The sequence below is a fragment of the Cibotium barometz genome, chromosome 19, assembly GCF_041138505.1.
Source record: "Cibotium barometz isolate CiBa-2024 chromosome 19, ASM4113850v1, whole genome shotgun sequence".
NCBI lineage: Eukaryota > Viridiplantae > Streptophyta > Polypodiopsida > Cyatheales > Cibotiaceae > Cibotium > Cibotium barometz.
In genome coordinates this window covers 16,738,865-16,763,598 of record NC_141064.1, presented here as the reverse complement: position 1 = coordinate 16,763,598, position 24,734 = coordinate 16,738,865, and the positions used below count along the sequence as shown (strand labels likewise).

General features: G+C 43.4%; 1 protein-coding gene across 2 annotated transcripts in view; it reads left to right on the top strand.

The window, feature by feature from the left end:
- LOC147628276 (rhomboid-like protein 19) overlaps positions 1-14,075 on the top strand; it is a 48,401-nt gene extending 34,326 nt beyond the window's left edge. Inside the window, exons 4-9 of one of the 2 annotated variants that reach the window (XM_086813349.1) lie at positions 11,403-11,569; positions 11,663-11,768; positions 12,442-12,644; positions 12,765-12,899; positions 13,009-13,145; positions 13,719-14,075. In XM_086813349.1, the coding sequence (XP_086669475.1) occupies positions 11,403-11,569; positions 11,663-11,768; positions 12,442-12,644; positions 12,765-12,899; positions 13,009-13,126 (729 nt within the window). In that variant the 3' untranslated portion in view covers positions 13,127-13,145; positions 13,719-14,075. The remainder of the gene's footprint in view (positions 1-11,402; positions 11,570-11,662; positions 11,769-12,441; positions 12,645-12,764; positions 12,900-13,008; positions 13,146-13,718) is intronic. The other variant, XM_086813350.1, reaches the window with a different exon arrangement.
- Positions 14,076-24,734: the final 10,659 nt, after the last annotated feature.

The window sequence follows — 24,734 nt, the reverse complement described above, 5'->3', positions numbered from 1 at the left end:
ACAGCTGTCCCACATATTCATGTTCCCTATTGTGCACCACATGAGTTTGCTCATCCTGTAAAGCATTGGAGGCATGCATTTCATTGTCCCTGCCTCTTGTATTAGCATCTCCAACATTCATTGTATGGCTGTCCATAATGTTCTAAGTGTAGAGATAGCTAGTGTTCACGGTGATCGTCTCTCACGATAGAAGTGAAAGAGAACCGTATGCTCTGATACCAATGTGATACCAATGTAACTTGGTTGAACACAATGCTAATCAATACACTTAAATACACTAAGATTTGAAGGACACTTGCTCAAATACAAGAAGTAAATTGCTGAATTGACAAGAGGCACACAATGAGCCGGAACGGCCGACCCCTCCCTCGAGTATATTGTATTACTATTGGAGAAATTCAATACATAGTTTCACGGGCATCCATTGCCAAATCCTCCATGCCAATGCATATGAAATTCAGCATTTAGAAAACAATGGTATGTCGATGTAGATCACCAAGGAGCTGCCTTGATGCCCGGCCCGACTTCAGCGCCCATATTCTCTACCATTGGCTCTATGTTCTACCAAGCAAGGTAGCAACATCTTCAAGAGCACATAGGACAAGAGAAATACTACACAGGGCGGCTAAACAAGGAGTCCTGCCCTTCTAATGAGTAAGTAATGACAATACATTGTCCAATTACCTTACCAGTCTTCATAGAAGTTGTTGCAAGCGGAAGCCTTCGCGTTGGAAGCTTTAGAAGTGTTGATATCTTCGATTTGCCGCAATCCTTCGTGACAAAAGTCTTCAAGAGGATGAAGGGAACCTTGGGAAAGCTTCCCCTATGGTTCAACTTGAGAAAGGAAGGCTGAAATTAGGGTTTTCAACAAAAAGACCAGAAATTACAGCAAAAATGAGAGCTGTTTTGTTGAATTTCAGTCATTGGGAGTGAGTAGGAGAGTGATTAGCACTTGGAAACACTCTTGGAAGCTTGGAAAACACCCTAGCAAGTTGGGTATGGCTATGGAGAGCTTGGAAATGGAGAGAAATGGTGGAAGAACAGAGTTTTCAGCCTCCAAAAATCCTCATGAAGAGAAAACACGAATTTCTCTTAATAAGTAAGTGAATTGGGGTCCAATCAGGTGAAGGGACATGGGGAGATGCCCATTTATGAGTAAAAAGGGAGGATCAGGTCCTGGACATTGAGTCTTGTCCGCCTCGGGACTTCAGTGAGTGTGAACTTGGAAGCGGTCATAATTTATAAGTGACTTTTGGGCGCCCAAACTTTAATGAAGTGGGAACGCACTCACTTATAAATATTGGCTAAGTCCTAAGGGCTATTTGAGCCTAGATTGGGTAATACTTACCACCTGTTCACATGCCGCACAACCATGTCAGCAGACAGTTTCACACGCACGGTTCACGGGCGGGCGTCCCCTTACCCGGAACTACACATTGGTCAAGCAAGCATGAAAACAGCACGCAATTTCAATTGCAAGCAAGCACATAAAGATGCTATGCAATGCAGCATTGGCATGAGCAATTTCCGTTCATGAAACCATATAAGACCAGGCGTTTCCAGGCAAGTATATGCGATACCAGACCCAGTGGAAAGCCAATCCTCCAGGCGTTTCCGGGCATGTACACAAAGGCACAAGTCCCAGCGGAAAGCCAAGTCCTCCAGATATTCCGGGCATGATAACATCAAGTCCCAGCGGAATATCATATCCAACTATACAGTATGACACGTGTCAATCACCTGCATAGGCACATTCCATAAGCCATGGACACCAATCCAATATGTACATAGTGTGAAAGCAAGAGTGAACCATTCGGATGGCCAAATGGTGACAGGTGGACCAAGAATTCCAAGGCAACAAGTAGGAGAGCGACCGGGAGGTGAGCGTTGGATGGAGGATCATCTTGGACCGTCTTGTGCCTGATGCATCGGTTAGGTGCAAGATCAGGGACCAGCTTTCCATGTATAGGTCATTTCATGGCTCCTATGGCTGTCATGATGCACAGATCAACCGCTCCAAAGTTGGTGCTGCTCTATGGTGGGAGGACTTTGGTTCGGATGGACTGGAGCTACAACAGCTTGCCATCCGCATACTTAGCCAAGCCGTCAGCTCCTCTTGCTTGGAGCAACTTTGGAGCACCTACAGCCACATTGCCTCTAGGAAGAGGAACCGACTCGGGGTAGAGCGTGCCAATGACCTTGTCTTCGTTAGCGCGAACTTAGAGCTACGTAGGTCATTCCTTAGCCTTAGCGGGTCAGTCAGTCAGTCAAGTCTCTTAACCCACTTGGAGAGAATCATTCATGCATGTAGAGTCAGTAGAGGCCTTAGGGTTTGCATCAGAAAGCACTCTGCATTTTGCATAACATGCATTGATATGCCTGTGCATCATTTAGAACATCTCAGAAGCCTTAGGGAATTTACTAGGATTTATTTGGTCTTTTTTCCATATTTTATGGTATTTATTTAGCATTTAATATCATTTATAAATATAAACTTTATTAAATAAATGACCAGCCCCTAGTTAGTATAAATAGGCTTGCATAGGGCTTAGTTCAGCATTTAGTCTTCAGTGAGCTAGGCACCTTCCTCCTCAGCACTAGGAGCATTCCCCGCCTTCAACCTAGACTAATCCATCCCTCTTGAAGCTTCTGCGTTTGCTACTCCAACCTTTGCGTTTGCTTCAGTCAGCAGTCTTACACAGCAGTTCAGCAGCAGTTCAGTCCCTACAGCCATAGGCGCCTACATAGAGCAGCCACTGCAGTTCAACGCAGCAATTCAGCAGTCTCAACGCAGCAATTCAGCAGTTCAGCAGCTCTACAGTCCCTTGCAGATCTAGGCGCAGCCATACAGGTCATAGGCGCAGCCAGTCAGCACCTCTTCAGGTCCCAGAATAGCATATACATCTGCGTTTCTGCACAGATCAGAGCCGGCAGCTATTCAGTCCAATCCAGCCCTGCGTTTGCAGTTCTACAACAGTTCCACCTTGTGTTTCAGCCTTGCTTAGTGCCTCTGCCTTCTGTGCATCATCCATACATGCAACAATCATCTGGTGAAGGTAACATATCATTCATAAGCATTTACAGCATAGTTACATAGCTTAGAACAGTCCACCGCAGTCCTTTCTCAGCCTCGGAAGAGTGCATAGGCTCGAGATCAGTTCATTGAGGCGTTTGTTCCATTCAGCCAAGCTTCCGATCTTCCGAGATCTTACGTTTGGCTTATCTACAGTCCACAATCATTCTCAGTAATAAAGCAAATACTATCTCGTTATCGGGATAGGGGGTCCTCCAGTGGGTAATTTGGGACCCAATCTGGTGTACAGTGTTGGGGTAAAGGCATAATGCCCACCCTTTTAGTGTGTACAAGCCCATAAGTTATAGTACATAGTACACTTAGTACTTTTAATGTACTAAGTGCACTATGTGTACTAGTGCAATATACATGTGTGATAGGGGAGTCACACACTCATGCCTCATGAGTTGACTTATCCCCACAACTCTCTCTCTCTCTCTCTCCCTTGTTTCTTTGTGTATGTCTCCCACATGAATTTACCTAACCCTAATTCTTCCTTCTCCCACACAACTGGTATCAGAGCCTTCAACTGGAGCCATGGTCATTCTGCTGGTCGTACCCTGTGCAAGTTGTACCCTGTGACTGCTATCAGCTGGCTGTCACCCGCATTAGTCTACAGCGCTCGTGTGTTGGGCGCAGCCTGTGTGTAAAGAGGAGAAGCGACAAGCTAGGCAGGCAGCGTAGCAGGTAGCCTACGCTGCCCTGTTGGGCAGCAACCAGCGCTGCCCAGCTTTTCAGGTCCAGCCAGGCGTCGAAGCGAAGGCTACCACAGCCGAATAGTAGGCGAAGGCGTAATCACTGGCTGCTGGGCGTGAAGCGAAGGCTACCACAGCCGAATAGTAGGCGAAGGCGTAATCACTGACTGCTGGGCGTGAAGCGAAGGCTACTAGGCGTCAACAGTAGGCGGAGACAGCGAAGGCGTAAACCAAGCGGGCGTTGAATCATTCGCAGCCAGGCGAAGGCGAATACGTGGCAAAAGGTAGCAAACCATCGGGCGTTCAACTGGCCACTAAGCGAAAGCTTTCATGCGTCGGGCGTTCAAGCGCTACTAGGCGGAGGTGGCAACGTAAGAGCCGGCTGCATTCAGAATACGTGCCAGTGTCGTCTGGTCCTTCGCCTGCCCAAACACAGCCACGTCTGTGACCAGCCCAAGCCCCACTACAGTATCAACATCAACATCAGCAAACGCATCATCTTGATTGGAGCAGCCATCAAATCTGCAGCAAGAAGTGCCCCCTCCCACCTGCACAGAACAGCAGCAGCATCATCACCCCTTCTCCTGCAACAACAAAACCCGCCTGCAAATCAGAGAAAAATCAAAAAATTACAAGGTATTTTCCTCAATTTTTTTTTTGGGATTTGCAATTGAGCAAGTACAATCAACAATTGAGCAGATACAGGTGTCGAATTGCTCAATTTTGAGCAAAATTGGCAAAATTGGGTGACATTGGTCACAATCAAGATCAATTTGCAGGACATTGGTCACAATCAGGATCAATTTGCAGGAAATTGGATGTCGAAATTTGGGGCTTTTGATGTAATTGTGCAATTAAACACTCATACATGCTGTATGATGTGAGAAATCGCACATTTGGGCAAAATTGCAGTGCAAATCAAGGGGCTTTTGTGCCGATTGGATTGATTTGCATGCAGGCAATCGCATTTGATGCTGTGGATAATGTGTTGATGCCTTACAAGCACTCAATGTGCCTGTAAATCAAGGGGCTTTCATGTATTTGATGTATATGTGGCCAGGGGGAAGCATCGTGAACACTCTGGATGCCTTCATGTGCGTCAATGTACCATGTATGATCAGAAATTGATCTTAAATCAAGGGGCTTTTCAAGTTCGTATGCTTGTTGAGCTTGGCAAAGCAGCAGGCAAGACATTTATGCCTTGAATCCTCAAAAATCAGCTTGCAGTCAAGGGGCTTTTGCCCAATTTCTGTTCGGGACTGTTGTATGCAGTGTACAGGACTGTAAAAGTCTGATTTTCACTCATTTGGACAGCCAGGAGAGCATTTATTGCTATTGTACCTGCTGGTACAGATTTGGCACAGCTTTGTGTAAGTTTTGGCATGGCTGTACACTGTTTTGAGTGACCAAAAGGTTCAATTTCAGCTGCTGTACTTGCCGGTACAGGTTTGGTACATCATTGGTGAGCACTTGGTACTGCTGTACAGTACTTTGGAAGGGCAACAGAGCACATTTAAGGTGCTGTCCAAAATCTGCAGCAACCAGATTTTGGTGATTTCATCACATAAAGTGGGAGAAAAGTTGCATTCTTGCTTCCGCAGTGGGAGATAAAGCTTGGGAGAACAACTGTGAGCACTTTGTGTGCTTTTGGTGCAGTGTTTGCACATTTTGCAGGGAGTCAGGCATTGACAGGTCGCATATTGCTATGGCAACCACAGGTGAGAGCTCTTCATTGCTTCACATCAAGAAGCTTGAAGGCTCGCATAATTATGATATTTGGCAAACCCAGTGCTACAATGTGTTGCTCCAGAAAAAGCAGCACAAGCCTATCAAAGAAAGGGGTGTAATGCCCGCTTCTCTTACTGCTGAAGAGTGGGAAGATATGGATGAGCTGGCAAGATCTACTATCATGTTGTCTGTGTCAGACTCATTACTTTTCAGCATTCGTGAAGAGAAGACAGCTTGGGGAATGTGGTAGAGATTGCAGGACTTGTATGCCCAACAAAGTGCCTCAAGCAAAGTGTATTGGTTGAAGAAACTCATAGGTCTTCAGATAAAGGAAGGGGCGTCTATGACAGCCCATCTAAATGAGTTTAATGGTATTGTCAGCCAGGTCATTAATCAAAAGTTGGCAATGGACGATGAGTTCAAAGCCACTTTTCTGTTATGCACTTTGCTAGAGAGTTGGGACACATTCAGGACAGCCACTAGCAATTCGCATGCTATGCTGTCATATGCAGATGTTGAGGGTGCTCTTCTTCAAGAAGAGATGAACAGAAAAAACAACTCTGTTGGAAAGTCCAATGCAATGAATGCACGTGGGCGATCCCAGCAAAGGGGAAAAAGCCAAGAAAGGGGAAGGAGCAAGTCTCGCTCCAAAAAGGATTTGGAATGCCATTATTGTGGCAAGAAGGGACACATTAAAAAGCAATGCTACAAATGGAAAAATGATTAAAAGGAAAAGAGAAAAGGCAAAGACAAAGAGAAAGATGAAGCCAAAGATGTAAAGCCAAAGGGCAAAAGTGGAGTCAAGATTGAAGAAATCAATGTGTCACATGTAGGTGGCAGTGAGGATGAGGTCCTATTTACGTCTTCACTTGATGCCCATTCACTTCTTACAGGTGGTCATGGTATGCACTCATGGATCATTGATTCAGGTGCCTCCTTTCATGTCACAGGTTGCAGAGACTTGTTTGTCAGGTATACTGCTGGCAATGAAGGAGTGGTTTATTTGGGTGATAACCATGTATGCAAGATTCTTGGCAGAGGTGATGTGAGGCTTGTATTTTCAGATGGCTCACAGCTTATGCTCCATGATGTCAGGCATGTTCCTGAGATCAAGAAGAATCTGCTTTCTACTGGACAGCTTGATGATGCTGATTATGTTACCACATTTGGTCGTGGAAAGTGGAAAATTAGTAAGGGCTCACTCGTTGCCAGAGGCTCTAAGGTGGACACTCTTTATTTCATGCATGCAGGTGTTTGTCACCATGCTAATGTAAATGCAACCGAGCTGCTGGAAATTTCTATGTGGCCAGTGCCCCCACAAGAAAGCTCTTGGACAGAAAGATGCTCAGTTAGAGCTTGTGCATACAGATGTATGTGAGATGCCTCAGCTTTCTTTGGGAGGGGCAAAATATTTTGTGTCTTTTATAGATGATGCCACACGCAAGGTGTGGGTTTATCCTCTTCGTTTGAAGAGTGATACATTCTCAGTGTTTCAGAAGTTTGTTGCTCATGTTGAGAATCAAACTGGCAAAACACTGAAGGCTTTGCGTTCTGACAATGGTGGAGAGTATATGTCCAAACAGTTTCAGGACTTTTGTGATGCTAAAGGCATCAAGAGGGAGCTCTCTACTCCTTATGATCCTCCACAAAACGGGACAGCAGAGAGGATGAACAGGACCATTCAGGAGAAGGTCCGTTCTATGTTGTCACATGCTGCATTACCTTATGGTTTTTGGGCTGAAGCTGTTATGACAGCCGTTCACCTTATAAACAGGTCACCTAACACGAGGCTTGGTGGGAAAGTGCCAGAGGAAGTATGGACAGGGAAGCCTCCGTCATACAAGCACTTGAGAGTGTTTGGTTGCGTTGCGTACGTGCACATACGCAGGGAAATGCGCACCAAACTTGATCCTACGTCTCACAAATGCATATTCCTAGGATATGGTGACAGAGGTGAAATGGGGTATAGACTTTGGGATCCCGTGAATAGAAAGATTATACGCAGCAATGATGTCATTTTTGATGAAACATGCATGTATAAGGAGCCTGCAAGGCAACAGGAGCCTGGCAGAGTCATCTTTGATGATGATGGACATCATGGACAACAACAAAGGGCTGTAAATCAGCCATTACAGCAAGAAAACCAGCCCTTAAATGGTGCTGAAAATGGTCCAAATGGACAGCCAGAGATGGCAGAAGATATCCCTATGGATATACCACAGTTAGAGGAGATACCGGGCATGATTTTTCAGCCTTATGGCATGGAACAGGAGCCACCAATTGGTGATATGCAGGCTGGACAGCAACCTGCAAATGATGGTCATTGGGTACGGAGGTCCACAAGACCCTCCAGAGCCCCTGACAGGTTTGTTCCAGGGGTTGACTACTTGATGCTTACTGACTGTGGGGAGCCCTCATGTTACAAGGAGGCTTTACAGAGGGCAGACAAAGCTCTATGGGAGCGTGCCATGAAGTCAGAGATGGATTCTCTGCATAAAAATGGAACTTGGAAGTTGGTGCATTTGCCTGCAGGCAAGAAGGTTTTGCCATGCAAGTGGGTATACAGGCTCAAAGTTGCACCAGATGCAAAGCCAAGATACAAAGCCAGGTTAGTGGCTAAGGGCTTCAAGCAGGAATATGGTGTGGACTTTGAGGAGATCTTCTCTCCAGTGGTCAAAATGACCACACTTAGAGCTGTGTTAGCTTTGGTTGCGCATGATGATCTGGACTTGATTCAGATGGATGTGAAGACTGCTTTTCTTCACGGTAATCTCCATGAGCAGATATATATGCAACAGCCAGAGGGTTATGCAGTAAGTGGAAAGGAGAAGCTTGTATGCAAGCTGAAAAAGAGTCTTTATGGGCTCAAACAGGCACCAAGGGAATGGTATCATAAATTTGATACATTCATGAAATCCCAGAAATTCAGGAGAAGTGACATAGATCACTGCTTGTACACCAAGAAAGCTTTGGATGGCAGTCTATTGATCCTCATCTTGTATGTTGATGATATGTTGATTGCCGGGAAATCTCGTAAGGAGATGGATACCTTGAAGCAGAGGCTGCATCAAACCTTTGATATGAAGTATTTGGGTGATGCAAATCACATCTTGGGTATGCGGATACTTCGGGACAGAAATCAGCATGTGTTGTATTTGTCTCAGAAGGAATACATTGGCAAAGTCTTGCAGAGGTTCAATATGGACGGGGGGAAGAAGACTAGTACTCCTTTGCCTCCATATGTGAAACTCAGTGCTATGGACAGCCCACAGTCAGATAGAGACAGGGCTGATATGGCCAAGATTCCGTATGCTTCAGCATGTGGCAGTCTCATGTATGCCATGGTTGCTACTAGGCCGGACATTGCATTTGCAGTGGGAGTGGTTTCTAGATACATGGCCAACCCTGGCAAGAAGCATTGGGAAGCAGTGAAAGGTGTCATGAGATACCTGAAGGGCACACAGGATATGTGCATTTGCTTTGGCAAACAGGATGCATTAGTGCATGGTTACACGGATTCGGATTATGCTGGTCATCCAGATAACCGAAAGTCTACAACCGGTTATGTGTTTACATTCACAGGAGGTGCTGTGTCATGGATATCCAGGATGCAGAAGTGCACTGCCTTATCGAGGCCGAGTATATTGCAGCCACAGAGGCTTGCAAGGAGGCATTATGGCTATCTCGGTTAGTGGTTGATTTGGGTTATACAGGGGATATTCCATTGTTGCATTGTGACAGTCAGAGTGCCATTCAGTTGGCAAAGAACCCTGTTTTTCATGCAAAGACGAAGCACGATTTCCTTGTTGCACGATGAAGAAGAAGGAAGTTCCTCCTCCATCCAATGTGGTTGTTCCTGTATTCTTTGCGTGAGGGTCAGAGAGCTGATACCCCTTCGATTCCATGTCGTAACCCAAAAAGATGCATTTCTGGCTTTTGGTATGCAAGTTGGTCCTCTGAGCATCTAGAACATGTACATAACAATCACACCCAAAAACTTTCAAGTGTGCAGGTGAAGGTTTCTTACCCGAGTAGGTCTATAATGGAGTCATCCCTTTGACGGCCTTTGTCGCACTCCTATTAAGAATGCACACAACTGTGTTAACTGCCTCAACCCAAAAGGATTTAGGTAGATTCCTATCATTAATCGTACTCCTTTCCATCTCAACAATAGCGTGATTCTTGCGCTCTACAACAGCATTTTGCTGTGGAGTGTGAGCGGTAGTGAGTTGCGGCTCTATGCCTCTTTCCTTGTAGAAACCCAGACATGAATTCTCCTTGGTCTATTCTGAACTGTCTCAATTTTGTTCCCTATCTCAGTTTCGACCAATGCAAACATTCCTTAAACTTTCCAAAAGCTTGAGACTTTTTCTTAAGAAAATACACCCAAATCTTTCCACTGTGATCATCTACGAATGTGAAAAAATTAGAAGAACTGCCTGCTGCAATTGTGCTCATCTTTCCACGGAGATCAGTGTACACGAGACTTTTCCTTAAGAAAATACACCCAAATATTCCTATTGTAATCATCTACCAATGTGAAAAATTAGGAAGAACCGCTAAGTGATTTTGTGCTCATCTTTCCACAGAGATCAGCGTGTACGAGTTGAAGAGGAGCCTTGGCCCTAAAATTGGCCTCTTGTGGAAATGGTTTCTGGTGTTGCTTACTCATCATGCAAGCTTCACATATATCCAGACTGTCAAAGATTGGTGGTAAATGCTCAACTAGCTTGTTGGATCTTGGTGAGGACAAGGAGCACAACTGATGGGGGGAGAGAGAGAGAGAGAGAGAGAGAGAGAGAGAGACATTGACAAGCAAGATAATCAACACAATTAACAAGGGAATTAGGAAAGATACACGAGTCATGGAAAACTATATTTGCATTATGATAATTGGTCCTTTTTATAGGAGAGGCTCCCTTTACAAGGTGTGTGCATATGCTACCACCACACATGCCACATGTCAAAGCACAATGCCAAGTGTCCGTAAGAGGTGTCACCTTTACACATCATTGCTTACATAAGATTCTTCTAAGAGGTTGTTTCTACACACAAAGGAACGTTCACACTAGCGGCTGTTTACATACACTAAAGTCACATTATTTAAACTTAAGCTAACACACACTAGAGTGCTAGTTTACACAACCACTAGCATTGGTTTATTCGTATATTAATCACTATTAATATTTAACATAGCTGTCTGTATACTCATATCTCTCAAAGTTTGCTGCTACCCAATTCAGTCTAGACTCCAAATGCCGAAAACTCATACAAGTTGCTTCTTTGAATGCCATTTGTAATGATCTTATCATCTCCATCAAGAATGACTGCACCATTCTTGTCGAAGTGAATCCGCAAGTCACGGTATGTGATGGCTGAGACAAAAAGGACGTTTCTCTTTATGTCTAGAATCCAAAGAAAATTGGAAAGACTTTTTGTACACCCTTCTTGAGACATAAGTGAAATAGTACATGAACCTTTTATTGGGCGCTTTGCATCATGCCATCATGATGTCATCTCCCACAGGCAATGATGCAAAGTGGTCATGTGCCTAGAAGCCCCAGTGTCGATGATCCCAGAATCATCATGTGTTGCAACATTAGTTGTTTCATTGCACACTTCTTCAATGGCAACAAATAGCTCTATTTCTGCCGCATGATTGGATTCTTACTTGGTCTTTAGAGTGTCATTCTTGGCATCTCCTTGCATTTAATCTTATTCTAGCTTATTGGTGGTGTGCTTGTCTCAAGAAAAAATTGTGAAGGGTCATTACATGGTATGGTGAGAATGGTGTGTTTTTAAGGTCCACAAATATTACACAAATGCTTGATATGGTGGTTCTTTTGTGTGTGGGTGTCTGTGGGCATAAAAATGAAATATCTCATGATGAGAAATTGGTGTGGCAGTTAATTGTCAGTGTCCTTGGAATTCTCTTCAGTGGGAAAGTGCTTGAGCCAATATGGGGTTCCAGGGAGTTCTTCAAGTTTATAGTGGTCGTGAATTTTTGGACTTTAGTGAGTACTTTTGTGCTTGCAATCACCCTATACTTTGCCACGAAAAATGAGAACTATTTGTAAGTTATCCTGACTATTTGTATTTTTCTGGGGGGTTAAATTGCATGGGTTAAAAAATAATTAGGAACTACTTTTTATTCTGATTGTTACAGGTATAAACCTCTCTCAGGATTTCACGGAGTGCTTGCGGGGTTTCTTGTTTCTGTGAAGCAATTGATGCCTGATCAAGAGGTCACAGTGCTGAAAGTACGAGCAAAGGTATACACTCAACACACCTTCCAAAATGAGGCTTGCTATGAAAGTGTCGTGAGGACAAAAGGAGTTCCAGGTATGTGGCTATAGTGAGGTGCACCTAGTTCAAAAGGTGCTGGTGTGGGATGTATGTGTTTTGGGGGGGTGAGTGGGTGGCGGGGAGGGGGGCGATGACCTGCCTACTTATACAGCTGAACATACCATATATATATTTTATTTTAATCAAGAACTTATAAGCTAACAGAACTTGGAGCCACTTATTTGTATGCTTGTGCCGACTTGGGAGGGCTAGCAAAAGGCATCACTCATCTAATGTGTATGTAACACATGCATGCACAATATGGGTTTCTTTGAGCTTGGACAAACCATGTATATAAAATGGGTAGGAGCGTTTTTATGTTAAAAAACCTATGCTTTTATGGTAAATAAGGGTATAAATTTGAGGGGTTTTAAGGTATAGAAAATCCGAAGGTGTTGCACATACAAGAATCTTTCTCAAGGGTCATCTACACATATGGTGTTCCTTATATAAGTCAAGTGTTTCCATTGTTCCACTTGTAAGAAAGATCATTAGATTAGACCCACGTCTCTGTGAGGATTAAGAGCATGTTGCCATTTGTAGCCTATTCAGCATAACATTATAAGTGAACTAGTTGGTGGGATGTGTGGTTCAATGCAGTGGATCCCTTCACTTTTTGTGGTTTTCACAACTCTAATGGGGGCTTTGGCCAAAGATGCCATGGCATTCTTGCCATTTGTCGTCTTTGGGACCTACAGCAGCTGGGTATATCTGCGGTTCTATCAACGACATGCCGATGTGAATCGTAAGGGAGATCTCAGTGGGGAGTTCTCTTTCATAACTTTCTTTCCTGATTTTCTGAGGCAAGTTACTAAACTTTTTCATAGATATAAATGTTCTAAATAGTGACAGAAATGTTTAAACAGTGACATGTTGGTTTTTGTGTAGCTGATTCTATCTAATGGCAATTTTACTTGCTGCAGGCCTATGATAAATCCTGTATGTTTGATTTGTGAGAAACTCTTCTGTGGGAGGATTTCACATTTGGAGTCAGAAGGACATGGCCATGTGCTGGGTTCACTTCCTGGTGCTGATCCCTTTGAGGCCTCAAGGAGGAGGTAACCTCACAGTTTTATTATGAATTTGATAACAGCATAAAAATGGTTTTTGTGCTGCATTTTTTGCTATCCAAATTTTGAAATCTTTACATGATTGCTGGTTGGCTAGGGAGCGAGGTGCTCGAGCTTTAGAGGAACGATTAAACTACGCAGCAAAAGTGGATGAAAAAGAGTCTGGCATGAAATCACCATTTGGGCTTGCAGTAACAGTTGAAGATAGTGCGTAGAAAATGATGGCTGAAAGAGGTAAGTGCATCAAAATCAAAGTGGTGCTTATATATATCTTTATTGCGTCTCTGGAGGTTTGACAGAAACTCAGTACGAAGGGCTTTGTGTGAATATATGCACTTATGTGTGTGTGTGAGAGCATATCTTGATACAGAGTTCTACACCCACTATTGGGCACTGATGACGTTAGTGGGGATGTCGTAGTAGTTGATAGTTATATAGTCTTGTGGGTTGACTACTATGAGTATATAACATGCATGTTCCTGGATTCATCTAGGTATATATATTCTTTCCAACTAGCCTTAGGCCCATGATTGTCCCGTAGTTACCGTGTGTCACTGTCTGTAGCTGCATTTTACCCGCCCATAGGCAATGCCGTCGAGGAAGCACCTTGTGGGGTTTTGAACCTAGGATCTCTGGTCCTAGGCAATGCCTTCACCACTTGGGCTATCACCTCATTGCAAAGTGGTGCTTATTTTGATATGCTCAACTTGGAAAACAAGCTGTGTGTGTGTGGGGGTGCGTGCATGTTCACGTAAGCTGGGATGCCTTTGTATGTGCAATCACACTTGGACTCTTCTTCATGTACAGGTAAAGCACTGCATGCAATCTTACTTGGGCTCTTCTTCAGGTACAGGTAAAACAGTGTATGCATTGTTGCTTTATCTTAAGAAAGCAGTGCAAGCAAATATTAGAGAAGAGGGCCAACTAGAAGCAAGGTAGTTGTTGCGGAGATGATGCACACTCCACATGCGTGGGCAGTTCTTACAAAAGACTAATCCTTGTAAAGCTAAAAAAAGACAATTCATCTTGTGGCACCCCTAAAGTGAGATTACAGGGATCTTTTAATTGGCATCCTCCTGCTTTGCTTTGTAGAATGACAAGTGTTTTAACCTCTAAAGCTTATGGTCTACTGTCTTGAAATGTCCATGGTCCAGCTTTGCAATCTAGGATTTTGTTGCCTGACATGTTGAGTTTTATTATTCTCTTTTATATTTGCATACACTACAGCATCAAAAAAACTAAGGCAATGGTTTTGAGCAAGATTTGTATTTGAATTTTCTTAGTGTTTTGATATAAGATTTTGGAATTTAAATGAAAATTGCATGCGTAAATGAATGCTTGCTTGGATCAATGTGCACCTTTGCTAAAATGCAAAGAAGAAGAGGCTTTAAGTATGATGTGCTTTGAAATATCAATAAACTTGCTGTGTGCGCGCAGATACGTGTGTTGAATTGAAGGCCATTTTCTTTCTTTTACTTTTGATGCTCGTGGATTCCCAGAGCCTTTGACTTTCTCATCCCCTGATCCTGTTCGATAGGACGCTTGCAGGAGCTCTAGTTCATGTGAGATGATCTGGGGTATGATGACACTAGATGAGGCAGTACTTGGCCGGGTACATGCACCCGTTGGACTCTCCGGAGTTATGTGTAGCTGCTAGCACTATTGGGGTTAAGCAGGGATGCTGGCTCTGACCCACACTCTTCGGTCTATACATTGATCAGATTGCAGTCTTTGTGGATGGTTTTGGAGGCAGAGGCTCACCGTTGGCCCAAACACTAGTGCCTATGTCGACGACATGGTCTTGATCACAGATCAGTCGAGGGTTTGCTGAAACACTTGGATGCATTGGACAGATTTTGCAGGGAGAGAGACCTTACGCGGTCAATTTGGGTAAAACAAGGTTATGGTCTTCAACACATCCTATGTGGCCACCTCATGATTATCTTCCTTCTCCAATGGAGATTGTGTAAAAGTATGTATACCTTGGGGTCACTTTTACGGATCCAAAGTGTTGCATGCCCACATCTGCCGCTGACCGACTAGTGAGGGGTTGCCATGGGGCATGGACATCCAAAAAGTGGTATAGTATGTATCATCATACAATCCCACCACAAAGTAGGGTATGGTTAAGGATGACCGAGGGAATAATGTGCAGGTACAGCTTAATGTGGATATGATCTGCAATGCTCTTAGCTTTCCGGGTTATGAGTGAGGAATTCAAAAGGCAAAATCTAACAAAGAAAGACAAGTAGAATTGGATACTGCAAAAGGCCACAATACTCAAAAGGGATTTAAGTATGAAAATCTAAAGCCAGATTATGTAGTACTGCTTGGGCTAGCCTGGGCATTTAAATTAATCAGCCAGTGGATCCGTATAACTGATGTAATATGTATATGGCTCTGGCTCACAGGATCAGCCAAGGTCAGCCAATCAATTGGGTAGACTACTATTACAATGGATTTGCAAAACTCATCAAGCAAAGGTACGTAATTCTCAAGTGCTTACAAAAAGCATCTACCTTCCACTAAGAAAGACATGCCACCATTTGAAAGGGAGATCATCCCAAGGAATCAATGCAACAAACAAATGTGTCTTTTCAAACAATGCCAAGTCTTCTCTAAGAATGTATAAGAGCTCCGATGCACATAGTGCATGCATAGAACTACAAGAGTTTGGTTTCATCCATAATAGATTTCATAAGAGCTCTTATACATGCATAGATTTCATACAAGAGCTCTTACGCATGCACCCTAAGCACTATGCATGCATAAAAGCTTGGTTGCCTAGAGCTTTATGCAAGCATTAGAGCTTGCGTAGAGATCTTAATGCATGTGTTTAAATATGTATATAACTGACATATTTACGTCTTCCATTTGAATGTGTATCTCCATTACCACGAAGAAATTTGTGATGGCTCTTGAAGAGGGGTCCTCTCGAGATTGGACCTGTCACTCAACATGATGCCACAGTACTACATCCCTTTGCTGTTTGAGCTCCCTCAAGTACATGCCCAAGCATCTCTGATCTTCATGCTGTATCAAGCAACTCCGATCTTCATATTGTATCACCCATGCGAGTGGGCCGAATCTTTCCGAAAAAGGTCCTGTATCTCATAGTAGCCCGGGCATCTAAACATAGTGTGCCTCATCCTCTACCTCTCCCATGGCACATACTCTGCATATCCTCTCCTCCCATGAGATATCCTTGGCTCGGCCAGCCTTTACCCTAGCATATGATGTGTATTTATATGTATCTCAGGATCTCAAAAGAATCCATCTTGAGAGAGTCTCAAGAAGTAACCTCCATAGAACTTGCATTTCTTACCAATCTCACACGAGGATGCCCGTGCTATGGATGTATGTGTAGCCCAAGTAGATTTAACCGGATGATCTTGTTTATCTCCTGCCGTGAGAGGTCGAGGCAGGGGGAATCTAGGCTGTATTGAAATGGGGCGAGATGGTCCATCTATATATGATGTGCATGAAACCACGAAACTACCTCAGAGTACCATACACATGTAGGTAATGTAATGGTGGTGGTCATGTCAACAAGGAGGAGGGCAATCCAACTCATGTGACCCCTCTCTGTCCCATTCTTGATGTAACTGCATAGAAGGCGGTCTCTAACAAGAGTGTATACCTGCTGAATGCAAGTGACGGTCTAAAAGAGGGCATCTCTAACCAGCGGGGCAACCTCAAACTCTGCATGCATAATGTCATGTGGTATTGATAGCTTACTCTTGATCATGTGTGACATCATCATCACCTATAGCCTCTCTATGTTTCTCAACTCATCCTTCCCTAGGCTTACTTCTAGAAGATTGTACCATACAAAGCTATTGGTCATACTAAAGTGTCGAAAAGCCAATGCCTAGTATGGGGCTCATGGAAATGTACCTGAAAACATTCTCTCTCCAGATGTGTTAGAGAGACATAGCTTGATGTCTTTTGGCCTAGCCATGGTTGCTTGCTGAACTGGTCTCTTGAACACTTTAAAGCATTCTGAGTAGTGGTGTACAACCATGAATATTTTGCTTTCAACAATCGTGATGTTTGTTTTGTGATGGAATCCTTGAGCTCATCTCCCAAAAAGAAGTTGAATTCACCCTTCCTCTTTCTCTGTCTTTTTGATGGCATGATGGGGGTGAAAGAAAGAGCATCAGAGGTTGTAGGCCCAAAGCAAAAATTGAAGAAGGCTGGAAAGAGTTGATTATTGCTAAAAATGAGCATGAGGGAAGCTCGTAGGTGCATAAGAGACTATTGCTACAGCCAATGTCCTCTAGTAGATATGCAAGAATGAGATGAAAAGCGAGGGGAAGAATGAGAACCCTTATATATACCTCCAGAGAGCTGGTTGGCCAGCTGTAGCAGAGTGATCCAAGTACTTTAGGATTGAGTTTAGTTACAATCAACTTGAGAGTGAAGAAGTAATTTTCACTCTCACAGACCATGCAAAAGTCTATGCTAATGAACATACAAAAATAAGCAAGTATGTAAATGCATTTTCTTACAATACATAGATAGTGAGAAGCCCAAATGGGAGAGAGAGCAATCAGCCGTCTTGTTGATGTAGGGCTGTACAATGGTTGCAACTTTGTACTTGATCCAAAGATGAAGGAAAAGAGACTTTATAAAGCTGAAATTGGAGTAAAAAGAGAGCTGAAACCTCATTTACACAATAATGGATAGCATGGGAAAAGGTGAAAAATGGAGTAAAAAAGAGAGCTGAAATTGGAGTAAAAAGAGAGCTGAAACCTCATTTACACAATAATGGATAGCATGGGAAAAGGTGGAAGATGGAGTAGTTACATCATGTGGAAGCGTTGATGGAGAGGTAGGGGTCGTACCCAAGTGGTGTGGGCTGCTTTAGGGTGAGTAGGGACTGATTTACAGCAAGGGAGTTGTGTGTAGAATGAGAGGAAAAGGGTTGTATTTATAGGAAAAGAGAGTTTCAAGGCTTAAGAGGGAAAGTAAGGCTGAAACAGACAAGTGTCCAACCACATGTTAGAAGGTGGGACAAGTGGAGGGACACTTGGAAACTCAAGTGACAAGTATTAAGACACTTGTCCATTCTTCTAGAACACTTGGAGCTCAAGTGACCAGCGTTAGGACACTTGTCCATTCTTCTAGAACTTTCTGTGGTGAGGTGTCAACTACCAAAAAATAGAAACCTCCAAATTTAGCAAGTACAATTAGGATGCAAAATTTACGAAATATAGTAAGTGATTCCTAAATTTTAGAAAATCTCTATTTTTTAGGGTTAGCCTTCTTAGGGCAAACCGGCCCTAGATTTTAGGGGCTCCCCGATATGGGAGTTAAATGAAAGCTCTTTTCGTCCACATTTACAAAACAGTAATGGTTTTTCAATCTGATGCATCTAACTCATGTAAAATGAAAATCAAGCAATCACTAGCATATAATTTAATTGGTCATGCCATCTTATCGATTGTAACTGTCTATTCTGGCGGATCTAGCCCACACTCCCAGGCATAAATCCTTTCTATGTGCGAGCTTGACCTTGGTATGCTTGAGTTCCGGCCATAGGTGCCCAATCAGGTCATATAGGTGGAAGTGTGCACTATCCATGTTCTAGCCCAGTGCGTGGACCCACCATGACCTATGGCCACTCACCAGTAGCCAACTCCTATGCACGAATCTATTCAAATGAATGGATTTTCTTGCTTATCTAAATTTAAAGCAAAACATGAAAAACATAGCAGAAAGTATAATTATTACAAAGGATATAAAGGATTCTTTCTTTCATTTTGCGTTGAGTCATGACAGCCCTTTGGCTTTCATTCAGCTATCCTCAACTAAAAATCTTCTTCGTATGGTTGAAGAATCCTTGGATAAGATTGCATGAACTTTTCATCTACCCATTTTGCATCCGTTGAGTGTAGATCTTAGAATTTTAGCAAAACCTTCCGAGTCACAAGGCCACTTCTGGTGGTTTGGTCCTTGTGAAACAATATCTGTTCTGGTTCTAGCGCCTGTTCAGTTTCTTCCACCAAAGATGGATCTTCAATGATGGGTTCTTTTGGTTCTGGTCCAACATGAGGCTTTAGCAAACTTACATGAAAAGCATTATGTATCTTTCAATGAGGTGGAAGATCAAGCCTGTAAGATACTTCATTGATCTTGTCAATAACTTTGAATGGCCCATAATATCTATTGGGAAAAGATGAAGTTTGGCTGGTTCCCTGCTTCAAACAGCTCTTATCCAATTTCAGCAAAATATACTTGCCCTTGTTGAAGACCAAATGCCTTCGACGCTTGTCAGCTTGCTTCTTTTGTCGCTCTTGAGCCAACCTGATTGTGGAGCGGACTTGATTCATTGTTGTTTTCAAATCTAAAGCAAACTCATCAGCAACAAAAGTCTTATCTTTGGTGCGAACAATTGGTGGTGGAATCACTTTACCCTATATAATCTCATTCGGAGCTTTTCCTATAGATGAATGCAATGTATTGTTGTAGGCAAACTCCAGCAAAGGGAGGTATTTCTCTCACTGGGTCTTATGGTCACTAACATAAGCTTTGAGCATATCAAAGAGTGTGAGATTCATGACCTCTGTTTGCCCATCCGTTTGAGGATGGCAAGAAGAAGAAAACTTCAAGGTAGTCCCAAGTTTTCAAATAAAGCGTGAACTTAGAATCTCTATAAGATATTACTTCATAAGGCCTCCCATGTAATCTAAAAATGTGCTGGATAAAGAGCCATGTAGCTTGTGCAGACTTCAGTGTTTTATGACAAGGAATAAAATGTGATTGCTTGTTGAATCTATCAACAATAACCCAAATCATGTCATGACCTTGTGGAGTTCTTGGAATACCTGGAGATGAAATCCATAGTGATAGATTCCCAAGGAGCATTTGGAACTGGTAAGGGTTGCTGCTGCAAACCAGGAGTCTTGTGTCTGTCACACTTGGATTTTTGACAAACCAAGCATGACTCTGTGAAGTCATGGGTGTCTCTTGGCAGTGTGGGCTAGTAGAAGAAACACTCTAGTGCACTCAAAGTGGCTGCTCTTCCTCGATGACCTGTATATGGAGGCTGATGGCCTTCTCTCAAGACTTTTTCTCGAAGAGAAAGAGTGATACAGAGGCAATTATTCATCAAGAGATAACTGTCTCTGATAAAGTAATCTATATGAGACCCTCCTTTTGCTGTAAATTTGCCCAAACAACTGCAAAATCAGAATCTTTCTCATATGTGTTCTGCATCTCCTGAAACTCTTCATGATGGGCCACTGTCATGGTTGAAATTTGAGGGACTCTAGAAAGTGCATCTGCCACTACATTATGCTTTCTAGGAGTATACATAATCTTTTCTCTACATCATTTAGCTGCTGACGACTTTCAACCAAAAGCCACATCATGGCCTTTTTGATTGAGAACTTCTCCAATGCAATTTTCGCAAGCATCTGCCCTCCACCACAAATGGTTTTAGCAAATAAGGAATGATGAGTACAGGTCCTGAAGTGAGGGCTGTATTCAGCTTTGTGAAGGCTGCCTTCTTAGCTTCCGTCCATCGAAAAGAGATTTTCTTCTTTGTTAAGTCACGTAGAGGAGAAGCTATGTGTGCAAAATGTTTGATGAATCGGCGGTAGTATGAGCACAATCCAAGAAAAGATGGAAGTGTGCAGCAGCCAGAGCCAAAACAACCCCAAAGGTCGTATACCTGGTTGTAGGAGCAAATGTCTCATCAAAGTCTTCACCTGCCTTCTTCTAAGCATAACCTCGAGCAACAAGGCGGGCTTTTTACTTATCCAAAGTACCATCTGCATGAAACTTGACTTTGAAAATCCATTTCACACCAATCACACAACGATGTGAAGGCTGTGGCACCACAGGCCGGGTGTGATTCCTCACAATATAGGACGTCCCTGGTTTCATGGCTTGGTGCCCCACTGCAGCTGTGAAAGAGCCTCCTTAAGACTCTCAGGCTCATTGATCTCCTGGAGAACTCATGAGAGCATAATTCACTGTGTGTGACGAGATGTGGAAGCCCAAGACGAATGGTGAGGTCCAGGGATTTGGTTATGGAGCTGTGCAAGCATCAGTGAGACCATCATCTCTAAAGAGTTGCTGAACCCACTGAGCTAGGCTAGCCTTCCTCTCAAAGTGTGAAGAAGAAGAAGATGATCCAGCTGTAGGAGAGAACTCATCCGATGTTGCTGGGAGAGGTGATTAAGTAAGCACTGGTGGGGGTAATCCTGGAGTTAACGCAGGACTCATAGAGGGACTAGGAGCTGCAGAAGCTGGTGCAACAGGAACTGGTGGCTGTAAAGTAGCAGCTGGCATCGGAGTCGTAGTAGGAGGAGGAAGAGGAGATGGATGTGGAAGAGGTATAAGATCACTAACATCCACCGGGAATGGATCATCCTGAAAACCTGTAGATGCATTAGGTGGAGAGGATTCAATGCCAAACAAGCTCTCATCAAACCGAGCATCACGGGAAATGATGATGTCATCAACCTTAGGATCCTAGAAGCGCTACCCTTTGGATCTCAGACTGTAGCGCGTGAAGATCATCCTCTTTGACTTTGGTGTGAGTGTGGTCCTCTTCTGATGTGGGACATGCACATAAGCAACTTAACCGAAAACACGTAGATGAGAAATAGAAGGCTTGTGTCGTGTAAAAGCCTCCTTCGGAGTCATCCCCTCAACCGCTTTTGTGAGAGAGCGGTTATTGAGATAAACTGAGGTAGCCACAGCTTCATCCCAGAAAGCAAGAGGGAGACCTACATGGTGCAACAATGAACGAGCCATCTCTTTTATGGTCCAGTTCTTCCATTCCACAACTCCATTCTACTGAGGAGTATAAGGAACAGTGGTCTATCGGTGAATGCCCTTCGACGCAAGGAAGTTATCAAATGGTATAAAATTGCTACCATTATCATTCAGGAGAAATGAAACTGTATCCCTAGACTGATTTCCACCATCACAATCCAAGTCTTGAAAGTGGCAAAAGCATTTGACTTGTGAGCTAGAAAACATACCTAGACATTGCGACTGAAATCATCCACAAGGAGAAGAAAATATCGAGTCCCTCCAAGAGACTTGAACCTCCATACGTCCAACAAGATCTGCATGTATAAGCTCCAGTCTTCAGGTTGCTCGATGAGTGATCTCCTCTGGTAATGCATCTCGATGATGCTTGCCCGTCATGCAGGATGAGCGAACGTGTGAAAGAGACCTGAGCTAAGGTAGTCCGCTAACAACCTGCTAAGAATGAAACTTTTGTAAGGCAACAATGGGTACATGACTGAAGTAAGAATGCCACAGAGAAGTATCTGCCCTCAGAAACCAAAAACATCAAGGGGGAGAAAGGCTGATGAATATGTGAGTTAGTGTGAGGGATGTGGGAAGAAAAATTGGTGATCTTGTAGAGACCCCCATCATGGACTCCATTGGCAACAACCGAGAGAGTCTTCTTGTAAATCACTTCAATGACCTTATCATCAAAGTACACACCAAGTTCCTTTTGAGAAGCTTTGCATACAAAACAGATTTTTAGAAATCCATGGTACATATAAAACATAATGTAAGGTGGCAGAGGAATCCAAAGAAACATTACCAACATCGGTTATTACAAGAAGCGAAGAGTCGTTGATACAAACTGAAGAAGAGAGTCTTGTAGTTCTTCGAGATATGGGCTTGATTGGTCATGTGAGCAGAAGCACCACTATCACCAACCCATTCCACCGCTTCAGGTGTGTCATTGACCTTTTCTAGAGAAGTCATTGCTATGATCATGAGGAGTGAATCATGTGAGTAGATGAATTTGTGACGGCTATGTATGCAACTTTGGTAGATCCCTCCTCTGAAACTTTGTCCTGCCTTTGTCTTTGGTGTTGTCCTTGTCAGATGCTTTGGAAGCATTATGGGCTTTATACTTAGCTTTGGCTACTTGAGAGTCATCATGACGAGCAAAGCAACGAGCCTCAGTATGACCTGTCTTGCCACAGCAATCACATTCATTGCTTTTGTACTTGGACTTCGTTGAATCCTGTTTACCCCTTGCCTTTGCCTTTGTTTTTTTTTGTTGTTGTTATTGGAGGTCCCTTTTCCGCCTTTGCCTTTTCCCATGTCAGAGGCAACAAAAGCAGACTCCGACTTGCCTTTTCCGCGAAGCATGCACGTGTCGTGGAGATAACTTACGACTTCTTCAAAAGAGGGGAGAGGATCACGGAAATAAAAATTATCCTTTGAAAGATCCCTATCCCCTCCGCGCAACGAATTCTGGGGTGCTAGCAGTGGAAGTAGCACTTCTTGCGCGGGGCAGGGTCCCTCACTCGGGGCCTCGTCGACGTATATCCGGACAAGAGACTAATCCCTCGGTTTTTCCAAAACCGAACCCGAAAAAACTTCCCTCGCCTGGAAAGCACGTGCGATTCCTCTAGGATAATTTTACTCTAACGTAGTCAAGAGCCTTAACTAACTGAACTGATCTGACCGAACCCGTAAGTCCCATAGTCAGATCAAGGAAAAGACTTGCACTTGGATTATAGAGACCAACGCTTTTTTCCTCATTTAGAGGCACAGTCGTTGATTCTTTTCCATAGAATAATTTTTATCCGGGATTTACTTCATCTATCGTACCATAATAGAATTGAGTCTCATTTTAGGGATCCATCTGTCCAGCCTAACGTCATCCAGTCCCGTGGGTTAGCCAACCGTCCAACCATTGTAGTGATGGGATCCATTTTAAAATTTTGTTTAGGTTTTGTCTCGGGTACTAGGGAAAAGACTTCCCAGGCACCCTAGCCGGATATTCATGCAAACTTAGAACTAGTCACATCACTTACACACCCAATATGAAATTGCCTTTCTCTCACAGATTCAGCTGTCTTTAAAACAATCTTTTAATGAAACTATAGTATCATTGATCATAATCCTCCAAAATATCCGGTTGAATCCTAATTTCTAATTTTTCCTTCATCGGTGTACTTATGGCATCATTGGCAACCAGAACGCTCACCACCTGTCCACTCAAGGGCCTTTTCGATAGTTCCTAGCTCATAGTAACCGGCAATATTTTCACTTATAAAAATCAAAATGGAATCTCCATTGAAGATCAGCAAGATCAACCAATAGATCCATATAAAAGAGCCATGGACTCATCCGTTGTTGAGGACCAGCAAGGTCAATCAACTAGATCCATGTCCGAATTCAGAAAACAACTCTTACTCCTTGTTCCAATATCTTCCCTGATGCACGTGTGGGTATCTTCGGCGACCTAGAGCCTGAGCACCGTATGGTCAGCACCCTCTAGGATCCTTCGCATGTCACCTAGCGCTTCACTCATAGGCCGCTTCCTTGGTCCCTCATCCATCGTATCGGAAGCTCACCATTTAAATCGAACCGAGGCTGGTCAAGACCTCGGTCTCGACCTTGCTACGCGAGACGTCCTCCATTGACTCTCCGTCAGCTGTTACAACTTTATCAGTTAGGTCTCCACGACCTCATTCACAAGACGATCAAAATGCTTCCCCACCATGCTTGACATAAAACAGTCATTTAAAAACCGGTCATAAATATAGTTTCTATAACGAACTCTCGTCTTTCCACATTGTTCCACATCAATCCACATTATTTAATCCACATCCATTTCATATGTATTCCCATTCTCATCTAATCACATCATTTTTATCTCATCATATCTTTCCTCCCATATCCTTATCAGATCTCATCCACTCGCATCTACCCATATCCACATCTCATCACATCACATTCATTCATATCTACCCCAATCCACATCACATCACATCACAACCATTTCACCTCACATCTCATTCATTCACATATATCCCGATTCACATC